At 36.4% G+C, this 20,449-nt stretch overlaps 1 protein-coding gene across 3 annotated transcripts in view; it reads left to right on the forward strand.

Annotated features, from left to right (window-relative positions):
- Nucleotides 1–20,449, forward strand: part of LOC110830645 (alkaline phosphatase) — a 226,828-nt gene that overhangs the window by 37,762 nt on the left and 168,617 nt on the right. For all 3 annotated transcript variants that reach the window (XM_022065792.2, XM_022065806.2, XM_022065797.2), the window contains one exon: nt 19,205–19,678. In XM_022065792.2, the coding sequence (XP_021921484.1) occupies nt 19,603–19,678 (76 nt within the window). In that variant the 5' untranslated portion in view covers nt 19,205–19,602. The remainder of the gene's footprint in view (nt 1–19,204; nt 19,679–20,449) is intronic.

The following is a 20,449-nucleotide window of genomic DNA, read 5'->3' on the forward strand; positions in this document are numbered from 1 at the left end:
ACACGGCATTAGTACCCTGAAAACCAGCGTCGAAACTGTGGTAATAAGCTTAGTGGTTGAAAGTGGGTGCATATACCACATTCGAAACTTGGGCTAATGCCAAGCAATTTGTATTATTACGATATATCTAAGAAGAAAAATGTAGGCACCAGAATGGAAAGTGACCTGCATTAGCATGCTCGATATTGCAGTCAGCTGACGTATTTTCTAACGACAAATCTGAATTCCAGAATTAGTGATGCCGGTGCAGATTTACACATTCCCCCCCCCCCCCCCCCCCCACATTCCAATGCCGTCTGTTCGACCAGTCTGTCTCATGTTTGTCATTAAAACTGATTAATGCAAATGAACGTGAAACACAATTGATTCAGTAAAACAAGCGCCCACGAGCAACAACATTCTAGTTCTACAATACTCGAGGCAAATTTCCATCAGTTAAAAACAATGTTTGAAAGAACCACGTTTATTATTGACTTTAGAGTTTGAATTTTACTTTCCACATCCCAACAAATTCATAATTACCATTTTACTTACATCCCTTTTATTCCTGTCTTAATTCACATCGTAAAGGACGCTGGAAGAAATATGCACATAATTGAAGATGTCTGTCTTCTGGGTTGTAGCGCCGTGTAGTCTTGTAGAAGTTATATACTTATCGCCCTGATGATGAAGGCAGCGAGGACCTCTGAAACGCCGGTAAACTTCTACCAGACTACACGGTGCACTAACCCAGAAGACTCACCGCAGTGAAAACCTCAAATCCTACGATCAAGAAATTCACTACCATACGCGGAATGCGAAAGTGCGTGACTGTGTTGAAAAGAGCCCGTCGCTTAACCCGATCGCCAACCACAATCTGTTTGCTTTACGTTGCACAACATTTACACACGCACCAAACAGGTGAAATATTTATAGTCGCAGCTAAGTCGCTGATAAGAGAATAAAAAAACAATATAGAAAAACATAAGCATACTCTACTTCAGAAATGTATTTAATCAGAAAAATATACATTAATTTTAATCCAGAACTGTAGGTTTTTTGAACTTAATTTGCTCTTGATTTCTTTGTTCGTATAATTTTTGTTACTATTACTTATAAACATCAGTACTTACCTAGATTTTCGAATGGTTTGACAGCTAACTTCATAGAGTAGCCAGTAAGCTTTGTACAACAAAGAATTCTATCAAAACTTGAGAACAAATAAATAAACTCCTGAGTAAATGGTAAATATCATATCTTTTCTAATAAAACATCACAGAGGTTGAACACGCGATTTTGATTTCTCGAAATTGTATCTGTGTTGGTTCAGAAATATTTTCATGAAAAATTGATCCCTGCTATCTTTGCTGCTAGGTATTGCCTCTTCAAATCGATGTTTTATAAGGGAATACAATAGCTTTTCCTTGATAAAGTAATTCCGAAGTGCAGTGAAACATGAAGGTTTTCTGTTTGATTTTTTCGTTCTCCTTCCAGCGATTCAGCGACCACTAGAAATGTTTAACTTGTTCGCTGTTGTACAAACATGCTGTATGTCTGTGTATGCCTGCGATATGTTTGTTATTACTACTACAACAAGCCATTGCTTTATAAACCACTTTAAAAATACATTCTTATTTATTATGCATTCTTTGCACTGTATGCTAGAAGTTAACGCATTCAGCGCTGACCACGTCTGTCCGTCCGTTCTCCTGTCTCTCTACATAATTCAATCGGATAACCGCTGGACGGATTTTAATGAAATGTGGCATGGACATTATGCCATTGGAGTTTGTCTTAAAGTTGTACTTTTTAATTTCCTATAAACTGTAGTATCGATGTGACCGGACGACACTAGCGCTACTTATTGTTGCAATGGTAGGCTTTCCAAAAATTTACAATTTTGGTACAGTAATTATTTAGTATAATATAAAACAACATGACGGTTGCATGAAACAACAAAAATGAACTGGTCCAGCTGGTGTTAGAATCATTAAGTAGTTTATGAATAAGCCACGAAAAAGTTAATTGCAGTATGTATATATGCATACACGAAGTACAGTTTAACAGATATATCATATCTTAACAACTCTGGTCAACTGTAATATGTCGGCTTTATAACCACCAAACTGTAGTAGCAAATGTGATCATTTGATAGCCAGCGGAAACCACGCAGTTCTGGCAGGTGATGTAATGGCACTGTACGTGCCAAAAATCTTCCGCATGGTTTGAATACGGCTAATTCCAAACCAAAACGTATTCTGATGTGATTTGACCTGTAATTTGGATCTATTATTAGTAATTTTAAGAGTATTTAGTTCATTAATCGTAATTGAGTAAAGGAACAACATTATAGTAAAATTAAATTTGAATTAAAGTGATTAATTAATTATAAATGCCTTAGTATTAGTAACTGCTTAAGAAAAATTCGGGAGATTTTTAGAGGATGCGCACTTATAAACTGTCATTAAACAGAAATTCAAACTTTCTATTAAAGAACAATTTAAATATAAAATAATCAAGATTTTTATAGATTCTAACTTAAGAAGCTGATAGAAAGGAAGAACACTTCGAAAGAAAAGGCATAGGATAATATTAAAATAGCCGATATTAATTTTATGGCTCCATTAACACTGTTCTGTATAGGACCCTGTGGCTGAACACAATAGTGAACGTTTGTGTGTCTTGAAACGCCGGGAACACTTTTCAACAAATCAGTGTCTGTTTCGTTTTCATGAATGATTCAGTTCACATGAAGTTGGCCATAACCGACATTCCGCAAAAACATACGTCCTGAAGTACCCTACCACACTTTTTGAGTATTGAATCCTATACTTAAGCAGCAATATGCAGTTTTAATTTAAAATCCTGCTTTGCTAAAAATTTAATTTATTCGCGTATTTGGACCAAGCTCTGTTCAATTAAGTACGTTATTTTATTATCGATATAACATAAGTCGTTTCATTAAGGCGGAGCACTGTTAAATTTGTTCTTCCGTCTGCCCTCTTCTGTTATCCTTTTCACAATTAATATCATGTTTTAATCTGACTTCTATTTTTCTCGTATATGGTAACGTATGGTAGAAAATGGATTTTATAAAATATAATTTGTGGAATAAAGATTAAAATTATTTTACTGGTGTAAATGTAAACATTGAACCATTACTTGCATAAGAACGACATAAAACTTAATCTACGAAAATGTTTTAATGTAGATGAAAGTAATTCCCACGTACCATATTAGAAAATTAATTCGTTTTCGTTATAATAATAATAATAATCCGTGGCGTAACAGCCCTCTGAGAACCAAAGCCGACTAGATGGCTGCTGGCCTCACGTTCACGTGCCTAAGCAGAGGTGAACGATCATCCTACCAGATATAGGGTGACGTGTGGTCAGCACGACGAACCCCCAGCCATTGCCAGTTTTCCTGACTGGATTACGCTACTCATTGTAGCTCCCCAATTTCCTCCCGATGCTGGGTTGGCATCGGTCCCATACACTGGTCGAAAAATCACATAAGAAATTTCTTTCCCCGAGGCTCGAACCAGCGCGCATTCAGTATCGCCGGTCCGAAGCATGATGCCTCAGACCGCGCGGGACTTCGTTATAATTATCTAATTCCTTATTTCCGAAAATGTTTAAATTTTTATAGAATGAGATAAGAAATGTTTAGTCTTTCTTAACTCAGAACATCTTTATGTGTTTCCCCTGCTGTATATGTAACGTGCTCAGCAACATCTGGCGCATGAGAGTATTCGTTAATTAATACTGCGTCTGCAGCGAACTTAGAAACAGTGGAATGTGTTTTGGAAGCTAAGGAACAGATGAGTTCCTTCCGAATAGTGGCCCGTTCTCATTCTCTGAAGCATACGAAATTAGAAAAAACGACTTCGGAGGTTGAACTTCATTGTTTTGTATCAGTATAAATGTGAATAATTTTTGATGAAATTAAACAATGAAGACATTAAATACGACAGATCTGACGTTTTTATGTGGTAAAGATGATGATCTTCAACCATGAAGATGCAGACATTATGTTTTGGCGAAACGCTGACATCTATCGACGAGACTATACGGCTAAACTACCCAGAATAACCTCATCTGCGAATAGTTTTGCCATAGAAACAGACAGAGGAATGCAAGAAATGACATGTTTGGCACCTGGACAGAACACAGGATGCACGGATCCAAAACGAGGCGCTTCATTATAAATCAGGAAGGAAGAGAGACCTCCACCAAGAAAGTAGATGGGCACATAGAAGCCGGAACAGGCCACTGGCCTAACAAGTTAGCTCGAGAATGGGGAAGATCAGTAAAAAAAGTGTTTCCGGGAATCTCATTTTACTAATAAGTTTATACCTGTACGTAATGAAAATAATTAAAATGGGTGGCTCATATTAGAACTGAGATGTTGGTTGAAAATTCTTGATCAGCTGAGCTAGTATTAACTTCTCAAGAAAGACTCCGTTCTTTGGAATTAGTGGTTATATGCTTTGTTTTGATACATACGTAGTTTCAAGCTGTCGTGAGGATATACCATAGTTAAATGCTATGATTGTGAGTAAGGTTCATGTAGATTCCTAAAAACACTTAGCGCTATTCTGCGTAATTGTTTTAGACAACTAGTAATATTTTTTTATCTGATTTATTGCACTAATTACCATGAAGGATTCTGGAATATTTTGCTACACCACGTAACAACATGCTGTCTTGTGCTGTTTGTGTTCATTGCTATATATTTAGGCTTATTGTTCTTTTAGAAGTTTTTTTAAATTGTGTGATTTACTTGAATGTAGTTTCCATAGCACGAAAGTACTTATATTTTTTGAAACACCTCAAAATCACGATTCGTTATAAAATCGGCACACATCAAGGGATTTTAAACTCTTGTGACATTCAAGAAGATAACAAAGTTTGTGGATACACAAATTTTCTAAAGCGTTCTGCATTTTGAAACTTTATAATAACTCTTGACGAACATATGAAGGCAGAACGTGTATAAAAGCGTAATTCACAAAGTTTTAATATAGCGTGTTTCATATTTATAGGAATTTTGTGTATCCCGTATTATTAAAGTTGAAACTGTGACGAACTTATTTTTATGCTATATATCCACACGCGTTTAGATTAAAACCAAGGAGATTGATATTGTAAGTGAAATATTTTCACAACCAAAGCTGTGTTTGATATTAATATAATCTAAAGTCGTACAAATAATGCAGGGAACTTTCCACATTCAGATGTCTGTATTATATTTTAAACTTTACGAAACTTCCGCCAACTTTCCCGGACGAATGGCAATCACAGCCTATTCAGTTTTATTTTCTACACGTACTTTTTTTTAAACATTTTCAAATCCTGTGTAAAAATTCATCAGTTTCTATGGGGTAAGTTCCAGTTGAAGTTAATTTGGAGTTCACTGTCTACTTCAAGTTATATTCTAAATAGCAGAATGACCGTAACACTGAACACTACAAGGCGTCCCAACCAATAAGACCACGATCGACATATTCACTTCTGTGATAAATGCAGATAAACGTTTCAAGTGGTTATAAACTTTGTTTTTTTCTGTTTGTTACCAGACATTTCGATTTATATGCTTTCTCCAATGACAAGACCTCTGAACTCAGTCTCTCTCTCACTCTCTCTTGTATTCTCGATTTTGTGAACTTTATACGAATTGCAGTTCGTTTGTTGTGATTGATTATTTCGTTGCACACTGTAGGTCAGAATCGATACAGCGCTCGAAATTACGAGTTCTAGGTGGTACTGAAGAAAAGCAGTGTGTGTGGTTAGGTTAGGTACTGGCACTCTGTCGATGTTTTGATAGATTGAATCGTTATTGTTTAAACGGCTGTAATTTGAAGTGATTGTATCGTCGATGTGGTTTACAGAAGTCTGATGTTGAAGATAATCGCGATTTTACGAAAACATGAAATCAAACAGGTACTCGGTTTGCGAGTAACTGAACATGAATTTTAAATGTACCAGTAATTAGTTCGTCTACCCGAAAGCGTTCGCTGTAACCAGCTTCTTAGAAATACGTTTGTAACCGGAGAATTTGAAATGAATTTAATGTTGCATGTTTAATGTCTTCACAGTTTCAGGTAACGAACGCACTGTTAGTGAATTATTAGTATGTGTATGCAGTCAGTCATCCTTGCATTGTCAATACATGCAGCCAGCTCGCTTTGTTTCTTTGTTGGTCAGTCCTCTTTCCTGTATTTCTGTAAACTAAGCAACCTTAATAGATTTTCACTTTATCAAATCAGTTGTTGAGACAGGAACTTGCAGAAGGTCACGATAGCAAACGTTTATTTTTCTTTCTCGCTTGTCGGTTTGTAATTTAGTAGTCCATTTCATCAATAACACAATGACCTCTATCAGCCATCTCAAACTTGCGGGCGCGTGTCGCATACGACTATCATTTGTTTTACGCGGCACAATTAAATTCTGGAATTATGCATGATGTGCGGCACGAAATGTCCCAATTTTAATACAACTAAGTTTTCAAGTGTAAATCAAACAGGTTCCTGATTTGTGTTTTATTTAAACAAATTGGAAAAGTATTTAACTGAAATTCTCATATGTGTGTTCTTGATGTGGGAACATAGACGCACTAGAAATAACGTACCTTACGCATTAGTTCGAAATTAGTCAAATGGGGGTTATTATTTTCCCAACCCATGTGATGTCCCCGTAACTCCATAGGCGGTTTGACATACTTGGACTATATTAATCAATTGGTAATGGTACAAAATTATCTTACAAATACTTGAATTATTCATTAAGTCAGTTTAAGACTAATTAAAAATTATGCATCGTTAATGTACAGAGACAAACTATTCTAGACGGCCTTATTTAAGAAGCTCCACATGAAAAACTGATAGATTAAAGACAGAGAAATATATATTTTTTACAATAGATGTTTTAAAGAAGCCTTTAATGGGACGTTGAGGCCGAATGTTTATCACTCTCGCTTCGTATATGGAAGGCCCTAAGTTAAAATCTCGGCCTTGAGACCGACTACATGGACTGGGGTTTCTCGTGGGTTTTCTCAGTCCCTCCAGACAGATACCAGAGAGTAACTCAAGTTAGGCCATGACTGTTTCCTTGTAAATAATTTCCAATTTACTATTTACTAATCACCCTACCATGCCTATATGTTTTGAGTTACTGACAGCGACGTAAAGTAAACCATAAAAATATCTCCTCTTTTTTATCTTCTTACATTATTTTACTTTATACTGAATTTTAGCGGATTCGCATTGAAAGTAGACGTGCATGTAACTTACCGGCCAAAATAAAATTGTGAGAGAACTAGTCTGATATGGTTTATCCACTGAGCCGCTCGTCGCTCGGCGCAAAATAAAAACATCACTTCTGTTGTAACAAAGTGAGTGTCACGTGACATTCGTAATGAAGAACTTGCTACCCGCATGTCATCTAAAGCCCCTTGTGCAGAGAAGCAGGTAGCATGCACAAAGGTTAATGATATTCACATTTCCAGTTTTTAATTCTAGCGGTGGACTATTATCCTATGAATGCGCATTTATAACTGTCATATATATGACGGTCTGTTGTTGTTCTTCAGAATATTTTATGACTGCTGCATAGAACCGTTCTAGAAATTGAATGACATGAAGTAAAATTTGTCTCTGTGAAGAAATGTTTTAAAAATAAAAATATTAATTGTTGAGTAAATTAATTTCAACTGCACAAGCTGTTTAGAAGGCAGTTTTTTTGTCTTGCATAAAACACGGCAATTATTTTATCCTCGTTTGTGTTCAGAGCTAGATGCAAACGAATGCTATCCTTACACAGCAGCAAGGTGGAAAACGTATATTTTCCAATGCTTTGTTTTCGATATTTCTTTCCTAAGTGTTTCGGATATTCATTTGTTTGAGATACAAATATTACCCACGCCACAACCCGCTGATAAAAAGATATATCACACTAGAGCTGTCACAATGCATAAAATAGCCTTTCATTTTCCTACACTTCTTTATACATTCCCCGTATCAAAAATATCTCATATAAATGTTGTGAATCTTGTTTGTACAATATAATAATCGTTTATATAATTTGCTGCATATATTTGAGAAAATGTTTAAATCCAACTTCATTTAACCCGATTAAGTCCGAAGCTCATCTAAACAGAACTAGAAAGTTGTGATCCCGGAAAACACAGTTTCAACATGCTTGCTTTGCGCATTTGCATACTGACTGCTCCAAGCTGACATTAGGAAGTGTACCATATCATACATAACATTCACGTGTTTCTGTGAATATCGTACGCATAAGCGTAGCAATAGATGGCAGACAATATAAAGATAAAAGCGCATGTTTTTCAACATAAAACTTATGCTTTAATTCCTATCCATTTATCTTCTTATTCACAGAAGAAACTGGAGCAAATAGCAGTCCAATTTAGTGCTATCCGCTGTCGACAATATTATTGTTATTAAAATGCATGAATAAAGTTTTAAGTAGAGTTTAGAGTTCGACTCACCAATTTCATGTTATGTCAAAGTATGTGTTTATGCATTGATAAAATTCAAAATATGCATCTGAGTGAGCGTGTAAAATTTAGGACTTTAGGTTTTCACTGCATTATCTTTATTTGTTGCTGGGAATAAAGTCGTAAAATAAATACTGGCATCGTAAATGTGAACTATGAAGGAAACCATCTTGTGAATAGAAGCACCCAACAATTGGTGACTACAGGTTAGCAGAAATATATTTTCACTACGCACAAACGTAAATGACAAATGGAGAACGCAGTTTACCTATTGAAATTTATCGACACAGATTGTCGCGACACTATGGGAATCATTGGTTTGTGGTAGACTAATTCTAGAAGACTATGCATTTCCGCAATGAAACAAATATTAATTAAATAAACTCATTGGGAGTCGGTCGAATTTAGGTCGCTCAAGATAAGGTTCAGTGGCGGGTTCTTGAGACGTAATGAATCTTGAGATTTATAAAAGGCGGATTATTTCTCGAGCAGCTGAGCGCATATCAGCTTCTAAGTAGGGGAATAGCAAACTTGGGACGCATGGACAGGAGAAAAATGTTAAAACTGGTGTTAAGAATGAGATACAGAGCTGTGGATTGGATTCATCTGAATCAGAATACGGATCATTGTTCTTGTGAACATTGCAGTGAGTCTTGGTTCTAACAAAAGGCGAGAATTTCTTGACTCTCACAATACGTACCTGTTAGCTTTTCACAAAGGAATTTATTATGGTGTTACACACTTCTCTGCTGATTCCCATACAACGTGCGCTCGAAGTTGTACATTGACGACTCAGAATCAGGGTTGTTGCTGTTTTTGACTGCAGCAATCCTTTGTTTTAATTATTTGAATAGATCTACTCATTTAGAGACGTCCTTTATTCTCTGAGACTGGATAAATTACATCCATTACACACAGAAGATTGCAGCCGCCATGAACACGGCGACACCCGTGGAGCGCCGTGAAATGAGTCAAAGTAGCCAAAGCACCGAAAGTTCATGACAGCAATCCGCTCAAGAGCCAAGTTTCGAAATCAGATCTCAGAAATAGAACGGGTTTTAACTGCACTGAGGAGACTCCGACGACTGGAAGCGCTTTGTTCAGGTCTCAGTTCTGCCACTGGCCATCATGCATCATCGTTAAATAACACAAAATGCAGGCCTGACCACGTGTGGAGAGAATGACGTCGTGAGCCAAGAGTAAAACTAGCATTGTGCAGAGTGGCTTGTTTGAGAGCATCTGTGATTTTTAAAAATATTTCAATTGTTCTGCGGATTTCTACATTGCTCTAAGTTTTTGATTATTTGTGGGTATGATATGAAAACTGGAAGAAATTGTTGATTATAAAGAAAAGAGAAAGGCACTTAACGCCCACAGGCTATCTGAATGCTACAATAATATTTAATAAAATAAAAGTGTAAACATTCGTACACATTCATAATTCGAAAATGTTGGCAATATATTTACTTAATTAAGATTTGAGTGTTGGTTCGAATATGACGGAAATGAAGATGAAAATTTTCTGAATTGACAAGTTCTTTGCAGTATTTAAAAAAAACCACTGTTCGAGTCCTCAAACTTTTTACCAACTCTATTGACAGTCGATCAGCTAGTAAATTGCTGTTCCACGCCTTACACTTAGAGCACTCAGCTCTTTTGATTATGAGACATAAATGCAATTTGATAGTACTCGTATATTGAGAATTCGAGCATTCTTCTTCTTCTACAGTAATAGGTCTTAAGGTATTTTATAATTTCATGTGCAAGATATTTAGTTTGAGAATGTTTAACCTTAATCTGAAATAATAAATAAAACGTCGGAAAATCGGATGGATTTTGGGAAATGTTAATCTTAGTGTAGAGTAACAATTCATTGACCAAGATTATTGTTTCAAATAGTCAGGCTAATTTTATTTCAAGTATTTGGAATGATGTTTGACCATAAATAACTTCTGACTCTGACATTCTTGTATATGCCTTCATCTGAATTACGAAAAAGCCGAACATTTTAATTAACAAATTTAAAAAGAAATTACATATCGTGCCATAGTGTACATGTTTGCGCTTTTAAATGTACAAAACGTTTTGCGACGCAAATGCTATTAGCATGTAAGACATTCAACTTACTGCACTCTGCGGTGCCTATCACCCCTATTAATAAGAAATTAATAATTATTGTTTACATATAATTTATTACTATTTTATGCAACAAGCTTAGTGAAATTTTCTGTAATAGAGCTACTACGTTAAGACAGCGTGATTAAAGTTGTTACATTTGCAGGATGCCGGTTTCTGTTTGACATTTTTGATCTGCCCTAAGACAAGACAAATCAACAAAGTTGTAAAACTGCTACTTTAAACTTTCGTCTAACACATCTCATATAGTTAGTATTATGGAGACATATAGCTTATAACTTGTACTGCAAAATCTCGGGTGTGCAAACTCAGTTCGCTGTCTGTTCGAATGTCCGTAGTTCTATAGACTACATTTATCGAAAATATGAGAATGATTTATCTTTCTTAATTTCACCGTTTTCTGTGTGCAATATAACCTACACTTTTTATACACCGTCTTCGAGTATGCATAGTCTCGCTCTCCTAATCGCTCTCATACGATTTTTATTACTCAGAATCGAATGCCAGCGAAATACCTCCACACAATATCAGATTATTACTCCAAGCCATCTTAAATTTTTTAACTCGTCGCCATAGAAACCCAACAACTAGCATGGCTCCTCTTAAAGAATAAATTACATTCTTTACAAATTAACTGTATTAAACTATCTGTATCGTGACATAAACATTTTATTTTCATTATTCTGACATATTTCGGTCCATTAAGAGGTCTCCATAATCTTAGCGTAACATTCAAGGTTAACACAAAATCTTTCAACACCTTTCTACCTTAAGGGATACGTCTAAAGTAAGGGCGATGAAGGGAGATGGCTGTCTTCAGGGTTGTTGCGCCGTGTAGTCTTGTAGGAGTTTACCGATCGCCCTGATAATGGAGGCAGCAAGGACCTCTGAAACGTCGATAAACTTCTTCCAGACTACATGACGCTAGAACCCAGAAGACTGCCATCTTCAAACTCACCGCCATGAAAACCTCAAATCCTACAAGAAGAGTCTTGTTTGGTGGCCAGGCATTTATCTGAATCGTCCCTCAATTTTGTCGCAGATTGAGACCGTCCGGTGCCAGCTTGTCTTCGGGTGCGTGAATATTTCCTGCTCTTTGATCTCACACAGTTTTAGATCCCCCCTTCCAACCTTCTTCACCTGTTAATCGGTGTTTGCCGAGTACAGACTTTGTTTCTATGTTGGAGTTTTATTGTCAATGTTAAAACATCGGTAGCGCTCCCTGCAGTGAAGGTCAGATAATCGCTCAGTAACAGGAACAGAAAAGATAAAACAAATATTCATATCGGGATTGGAATTTAGATACACAATTGATTAAACATCCTTTTTTCCAAAGGACTTGAACAGTTATTAGAATTAGTTTCGTTATAGCCTTGCGGCTCGCGTACGGTTACCCCGAGATCGGCTGACCAGTACACAGACCATCGCTCCAATATAAGGCGGGATTGGCTTCCTTTTCCGGTGGGCTCGGTGTCGTATATTTCAAAGGATCTGTTTGTCACCGTTGTTATTTTGCTGTCGTGAAAAGACTCCAAAGCGTCGTTTTGGTTCTTTGTGTCGATCACATCTCTCTTTAGGCCACGTTTTCGGTGCATGAAGGCAAAGTGTGTGTTGCTGGGTAGTATCGATCTTCCTCATATACTCTTCCTTTATCAATTTGTAATTTGTCAGTTGCAAAAGCTTCCGTACGTTTGTTTGCGTGGGTCTTTATGATTTATATTGTTTAAAGCTACATTAATTTGCCAATTGTGACGATTCTGGATGGAAGAAATATTTTATTTATAAACCAGAGGAACGTTTGGTCTTTTCCCACTTTTTTCTTTCTTAAAATAAACTGTGTGCCATAATGAAGTTGTTTATTTATTATGACAGCCTTATGAATATATATTTCCGCTGACCAGAGTAAATTTTTTCCCGCCGAGGCACCGCGTAAGGCCGTTGTTTTAATTAAACGGCTGGCAAGCGACGAACTAGATGTGGACTTTACATGGCTTGCTTTTGCAGTCTAAAAAATCCGTTATGATTGGCTGTAAACCAGAAAGAATAGCGGAGAGCCTGAGGAAAAAGTATTTGACACTGAACCAGAGGGATATATACACGTTAGAAGATAATTCGGCTGGATAAAACCACACCCAGTAGCGTCATTTGAAACGCGGACACTGACGTCAGAGGTCCTGTTAAGTAGCTCATATTACAAACCCGCACTGGCATGCGATTTGAAAATACCTTACGATAAATTTCTCAGCATCGAAACGCTGTCTATGCAGGCGATAGAATCATATAACGATGATTTTTATATGCTGACAGTTATTTCGTGTACCAATAAATATTTCTTTCGACATTAACCTTTTAACAGTATCAATAAATTATATGTAGTTCACATTCGTTAATATCTTGGCGTCTCTGCTTGGCGTACTCCACTCCTTATCAGCTTTCCATGATACGTAGCTCATTCAAAAGCCCATGAAATATTTGCAGTCATGAACACTATCCAATATCGGAATTCGATATGCCACAGAACGCGTAAAACGTAAATATGATGGAAGTGGGAATATTCTTGACACGTTCTGAACGCAGTAGGTTTTGAATCAACTTTTGTTAGCTGTGGTCTGAAATACCGAACTTTACTGACGATAAGCTAAATTAGTTTGTACGTTTAATACAGTGGCTTCCGGTGTATGGCAACCTAAAACAAACCTTTCTGGAGCTTTGCGCTGACATTTTAAGCACATAGTTCGTGGTACATATTAATTTTCAGCGATACCATATTAGTAATTTTAATACACAGAAGATATTTAATAAAATCTATACACAAGTTGGAAATATCACATCACACAAAATGTTCTCCATACTATGAATTGATGAAAGGAAAAATCCAATGAGCTCTTTTACGCTACTAGACTTTCCCTTGAAACACATTAGGACAGCTTGTGATGACAATTTTTAACACATATTAGAATGTTTCTAGAAGTAGATACACGCGGGGCGAATTTGCTCTTATGTGAAACATACCGATATCTAAAGTAGATTGTTATGGAAAGGTCATTTTATGTTTTATTATTGCTTTTAACGCAGGTCAATTTATAGTCTTTATTCAAATATTTTAAGAGTCAAAATTCCTTAGTCTTCAGAATGCAACATTCTCTAAATACCAGCGCTTAATTTCGTGAAATGATTCTCTTGATTCAACTTTCAGATCTGGAATACAATGTGTTATAATTAAAATATACCTGACAGTTTAACGGTAAGAAGATTCATAAGCATGTCTGACAGTTTTGGAATAAGCCGTCTCCAACTCTTGAAATGTAGCACCAATAACTTTTTAAACGTTTTGAATTGTATAAACAATAATACATCGTTCTTATTTAAAATGAGTTTGTTTATCACCTCCTTCAGTATGTAAATTTTTACTTTCTCAGAATTAGGTCGGTATCAAAATTTGATGTCCATTCTCTGAAATACTAATCGTGATGTCAATGAAGTGTATTATTGATGGGAATGGCTACCGTATTGGTTTGTGAATATTAAATTAAATATTGTATAAATTAAATAAATAATTTAATTTACACAATTGTAATATTAATTAACGTGTGTAATTAAAATAAACCTTTTGGACATAAAATTGTCTAAACATTTAATAATTAAAATTTATTTAAACTGAAGAACGCTAACTATACAGAAGGATTGAGCTAATGACAGAAATTAAATATCAATTATTTATCATTCTTTTATTTAGAGGAATCACTTGTTTTATTTTCTTGCAGACCAATACCTATAAAGTGTGATCCTATAGTATTTTAATTTTAAATCTGCAGAATCGAATTAAAACTGTATGTTATATCACACCTTACACACAGCGGCGTCTTTATGTTCCTGGTTGAGAAATGTTTTGATGTGTATGTATTTTCGTGTAACATGCATGTTCTGGTTAACAAGTTACCCTACTTTAATCAGTTTCGTAATTGACTAATTAAATTGTATAATACGATATTCTTTGACATAGTTAAAATGCAAGTGTAATTTCAATTCATCAAACACACGTCAGTAATACAGTATCTGCGCAAAGGCTTATTATCCTGTATTTAATTAGACTTGCAGAACATGTTTTATGTAGAATTCCTGTGGCTGCTTTTATCGCTCTGATTCTACATTCTAATACAACTGCGTTGCAGTAAATATAATGCACTTATTATTCATTGTGGTTTTACCAGTAACGAACTGGTCTGGTGTTCGTACAGATTTATGAAAATCTGTTTCTGTGCAAGGTCTTCACAATTAATTAGCCTGTCAAATACCAATACATCCGGATAATTAGATTATAATTACGTATCAGCAGTCATAGTGTGTCATGGAAACGTACTTCTGTTCCATGCACATGCCGTTGTATTTTAAATAGAAAGTCATGTCACTATATAGGTATGTATAAAAGAATTATTGCACCGATTTATATCGAGACTTTCAGGATTATGAAGTTATTAGTGTCGTCTGAATAGAATGGTTAATTAAATTTGTTTGATCTTAGTGACTTAACACGTGACTAACTAACTAACTAACTAGATGGCTTACCGAACCCGAAGGTTCATCACCGAATTAACCAAAGCCCTCCACCGGACCCTGTCCTGGGCCAACAAAATCCAGTTTCCTTCAACTCCTATCTCGGATAGATCCCGCCTGAGATTATCCTCCCATCTACGTCTAGGTCTCCCCAGCGGTCTCTTCCCTTCAGGTTTCCCAACCAGTACCCGGTGCACACCTCTTGTCCCATCCATGCGCGCTACATGTCCCGCCCATCTCACTCTTCTCGACTTAATCACCCTCACAATACTGGGGGAGCAGTACAGATTTTTAAGCTCGTCATTGTGCAGTTTTCTCCACGCCCCATCGTCTTCCCTCTTAGGCCCAAATATCCTCCTCAACACCCGATTCTCAAACACCTGCAATCTGTGTTCCTCCCTCTGAGTGAGAGACCATGTTTCGCACCCATACAAAACAACAGGCAAGATTATTGTTTTGTATACTTTAATTTTCAGGTTCTTAGAAATCAGACGGGAAGACAAAATATTTTGGACTGAGAAGTAGCAAGCATTTCCGGAATTTAGTCTCCTCCTAACTTCCTCACAAGTATCATTTTGATTTGTTATTGTTGTTCCCAAATATTTGAACTTTGTAACCCTTTCAAAGGATTTATTAGCTACCCTAAGATAATTTTGCCCGCCTGTCTTCTGATGACGAGATACTAACATGTACTTAGTTTTTTCTGAATTTACTTCCAGCCCCACTTGTCTACCAGCCTCTAGTAAAACTTCTGCGTTCCTCTTTATTGTATTTATATCGTCCCCCAATAAATTAACATCATCAGCATATGCCAATAGCTGATGTGTCCCGTTCAATTGCAAACCCTCCTGCCTACCTTGGACCTTCCTGATGGCGTATTCTAGCGCAAAGTTAAAGAGCAAGGGAGACAAAGCATCTCCTTGTTTTAGACCGTTCTTGATGAGGAATGTCTCAGATACATATTTACCTACTCGAATTTTGCTGCAGGTTTCATTTAAGCACATTTTTATTAGACCCACTAGCTTCTTTGGTATACCAAATTCAATAAGAATATTATATAGCACTTCTCTCTTCACAGAGTCATAGGCTTTTTTGAAATCTATAAATAACTGATGTACAGTCCCACCGAACTCCCATTTTTTCTCTAGTATCTGACGAATGCAAAAGATCTGATCAATCGTTGATCTGTTTCGTCTGAACCCACACTGATGATCCCCAATAGTTTCATTCGCATATGGGGTTAATCTTGCCAAAAGAATGTTGGATAGAATTTTGTATGAGGTTGATAGCAGCGATATTCCTCGGTAATTACCACACTCAGTCTTGTCCCCCTTCTTATAAATAGGAATAATTATGGATTCCTTCCATTGATGTGGCATCTCTTCCTTATCCCAAATTAACTGAATAAGCTTATGGATCCTCATATGCAACCCTTTGCCACCTGCTTTAATTAATTCGGCCGGAATCTGATCAATTCCTGGAGATTTATAACTTTTCAACTTCCCAATGGCTAGTTCCACTTCATCTAAGCTAGGTTCTGGCACCAACAGTTCAGCTGTATGCATTTTAATCTGTCTAATATCACCAGTATTATGAACATTTAAGAGCTCGCTAAAGAAATTTTTCCACCTATTCACAATTTTTATTGGATCTGCAAGCAAATTGCCACTATCATCCTTTACCAAATTAGTCTGGGGTTGATATCCTTTCTTAAAGTTATTAATGCCTCTGTACAGGTCTCTGATGTTTTTTTCCTTATTATTTGTCTCAAGTTCAGCAATTTTGCCCTTCAGGTATTCCCTTTTCTTAGTCCTAAAGGTTCTACTAGCCTCACGTCTCACGTTACATAGATTATCCGCATTTGTTTTGTTTGGGTTCTGCAACCATTGAAATTTTGTTTGCTTCCTTCGATCTATTAATTTTGAACATTCTTCATCAAACCACGGTTTATTTTGCTTTCTCCTGTAGTATCCTAGTTTCTCTTTTGCTGAAATTTTGATGCAGTTTCTGACATTTTCCCACTCCCTGTTGATGTCCACACTTTCATTATCCTCATTTGTCTCTAAAATTTGAAACCTATTCGAAATTTCAACTTGATATTGTTCCTTTGCCTCTCCCTCACTTAATTTTTTCAAATCAAATCTTTCTGTGTCAAAATTTTGTTTAGTTCGTCTACTTACTGAAAGCCGCTCCCTCACTTTTGCTACCACCAGATAATGATCAGTGTCGCAATCTGCTCCTCTGAATGATCTCACATCAATTACATTTGTCTGCCTTCTCTTATCTACTAAAACATGATCTATTTGATTGTGTGTTCTGCCATCTGGGGAAGTCCAAGTGTATTTATGAACATCACGGTGTGGAAATTTTGTACTTTTTACAATTAAATCTTTTGACGTAGCGAAGGTCACTGCTCTGACGCCATTATCATTACTAAGTGCATGGAGACTCTCGCTGCCTATTGTGGGTTTGAAGACATCCTCCCTCCCAATTTTTGCATTGAAATCTCCTAGCAGAATTTTCATGTGATACTTGCCAAATGTATCAAATACTGATTCCAATTCTTCATAAAAGCTATCCTTGATATCATCGCTTTTGTCTTCAGTTGGGGCATGAACATTAAGGACAATGATGTCGCACCAACGTCCTTCCAAAATTACGTAAGACAACCTGTCACTAACAAATTCTACTCTCTTAACTGCTGCCCTAATTCTGCTATGAACAAAAAAACCCGTCCCTAGCTGATGATTGTCATTCCCCTTTCCATAGAAAAATGTAAAATTGTCCACTGGGATCGTGCCCTCCCCCTCCCATCGCACTTCCTGCACTGCCACTAAGTCTAACTTATAATTCCCTAATTCCCTACACACTGATTTCAGTGCCCCAGCCCTATAGAGGCTCCTAATGTTCCAGGTACCAAATCTCATGTCCTTTTTCAATTGCCGTGGTCGTGCCAAAGAGTCCGTCCTGATCCGAGGCTTGGTTGATTTTTTCGTAACACATATTTTTTTTTAAAGGTGAAAGGTTGTTAGCCCTACACCCAACCCCCAACCTGGAGGACCAGGGTATCACTCTTAGTCTAGCGCATCTCCTTAGACCTGTCCGGCTTGGGTGACCCTACCATGAGCCGAAGCTCAGGCCGGCATAGCCCTAAGGGTCATTTGAGCACGCAAGCCTCCTCACCCGGCAGATTGCCTTCGACAAGGTGGTGATACCTTCGAGAAGGCTTAACACGTGACTACATAAGAATAAGGAAAACGGAGAAGACAATCTCAGTGGAAGAATATAAGCAATAAATATACTGAGTTTTATAGATATTTTTACCACTGTGGAATACTTAGAATCCAGTAGAATAATTAACACGTTCTGACCACTTAACCTATTCGCCATCAGGTGGAAACAAAATATCGTATTTCTGGTTGCTACAAGTCATAATAATTTTTTAAGTGTTTTCAAAGAGGATTGTTCCAGTCAGATGAATTTGCACGATATGTAAGCCATATGCAACATAGTCAAGAATGCTTGGGTTTGTTATTGTGTAAATTAGTTAATATAAAAAAACAGTTTCTAGCGTTGTCAAGTGAATAATGTTTAAATATGTACTAATTTTTTTACACGTTCTTATTTAAAACATGAAAGGATGATCATGATATTAGGAATCATTTATTTAAGAACAAGAACGTTTATCAAAGGCGGTGTCAGTCTGGTGGGAAGTGGTTTCTGTAAAATAAGAAATTCTTTCTCTAATTTTTTGGACACCAAATGAGAGAGAAAGGACCTATATCAGACTAACATTTTAAGTTTTTACGGAAATACGTGCATGATTTTCTGACGTTTTATGGTGGTTTCTGACGGCGTATTGTAATGTCAAAGTCGTAAAGCATTCGGAAACTGTAACTACTGTTGTTTAATTTTGTGGTGTATAGTTTATTTTCTGGATACAGGCAAACATATTCTTGAACACGTAGATTTAAATTTTTATATGAGAAAATCTAATATAACATTTTCTTTTTAGGTTCCTTAACTGCTGTACATCGTAGTAATTCGGAATAATTTAAGATGAAAAGGATTCTAGTGACTTCCCTGCTCCAAGGCTCTATTTTATTTTACGCAAATTAGTGCCCGGGACGTGACAATGTGTTAGTTTTGGATGTACATGTTTAACGTGTTCGAAGAAGTGAGATCGTGTCGCGTCGTGAGAGTGAAAGTGGAGACGGAGGCTGTTTAGAGATGAAATATAGATAAGATTCAAGAAAACAAAAACATAGATTGTCGTATTAAATGTGGTAGATAATAACAGGTGACGCAGTGGAACAAGTAGACCCAGGACCGAATGTTAAAACGTGAAGTAAAAATCAAGCGAATGTCTGCGGCTTGGCAAAAGTGGACAGGAAGTGATTTGTGAATTGGACGATGAGCGAGATGCAGCGCCCGACATTTGTCTTACTGGCGTCGATTCTTATCTTCGGCGTTTCTTGGGCGGCACAAGGTAAGACAGCATTTCTAATTATTATTTTAAATTGCTAGTGAACAGAAAGTAAGAATACCAACAACATAACCTACGTAATGGATCAGTTCTTATTGATAATCCTTGTTTAAAATCACTATCAGAGGCCAGGCAGTGTAAAACATAAATATATTTCTTCGACATAAGGTTTATTCATTGAATTTTTGGGACGTATTTCCTTATCAACAAAACAAACTAGCTAATTTTTATATATCGTATGTACTTTCCAAAAATTTAACAGAGTTACATTAACATACATTCTGAGCTTTGATTTCTTTCTTGTCTACTATTACAGCAGTAAATAGGTTGTTGGCAGAAGATTGTAGATTCAGAAAGACTAAATTTTGTATTGCAAGATACCAAATAATGCAATGTATGGCCTACAATATGCGTTGAAACATATATGCTGGTTAGTGATGATTTTTAAAATTAAATAAATTTACCATTCTACTGTATAAATATTCACTGTATGCTATTTTCCCACCATTAGTCACGGGTAATTTCATATTTCTCTTACAATAAACATAATAATTATCATACAAAATCTAATGTAGAATATGAATGAATTACTGTGCTCAAAATAAGCAAATCACTAAAAATTCAGAATATGAGGCTCGTAATATAGCTGTATTGTAAAAATTGGCAAAGTTGATCTAAGACCTGACACGCCGTGGAGTATCAAATGTTCAGGATATTGAAGCTCTAATTATCATACTGCATTATACTTGCTGTTTTAAATTTGAAGAATCTATA

Source organism: Zootermopsis nevadensis, unplaced genomic scaffold (assembly GCF_977971745.1).
Source record: "Zootermopsis nevadensis isolate Lab colony 2312 unplaced genomic scaffold, Znev_1.0 Znev_ptg000013l, whole genome shotgun sequence".
In the NCBI taxonomy this organism is placed as follows: Eukaryota; Metazoa; Arthropoda; class Insecta; order Blattodea; family Termopsidae; genus Zootermopsis; species Zootermopsis nevadensis.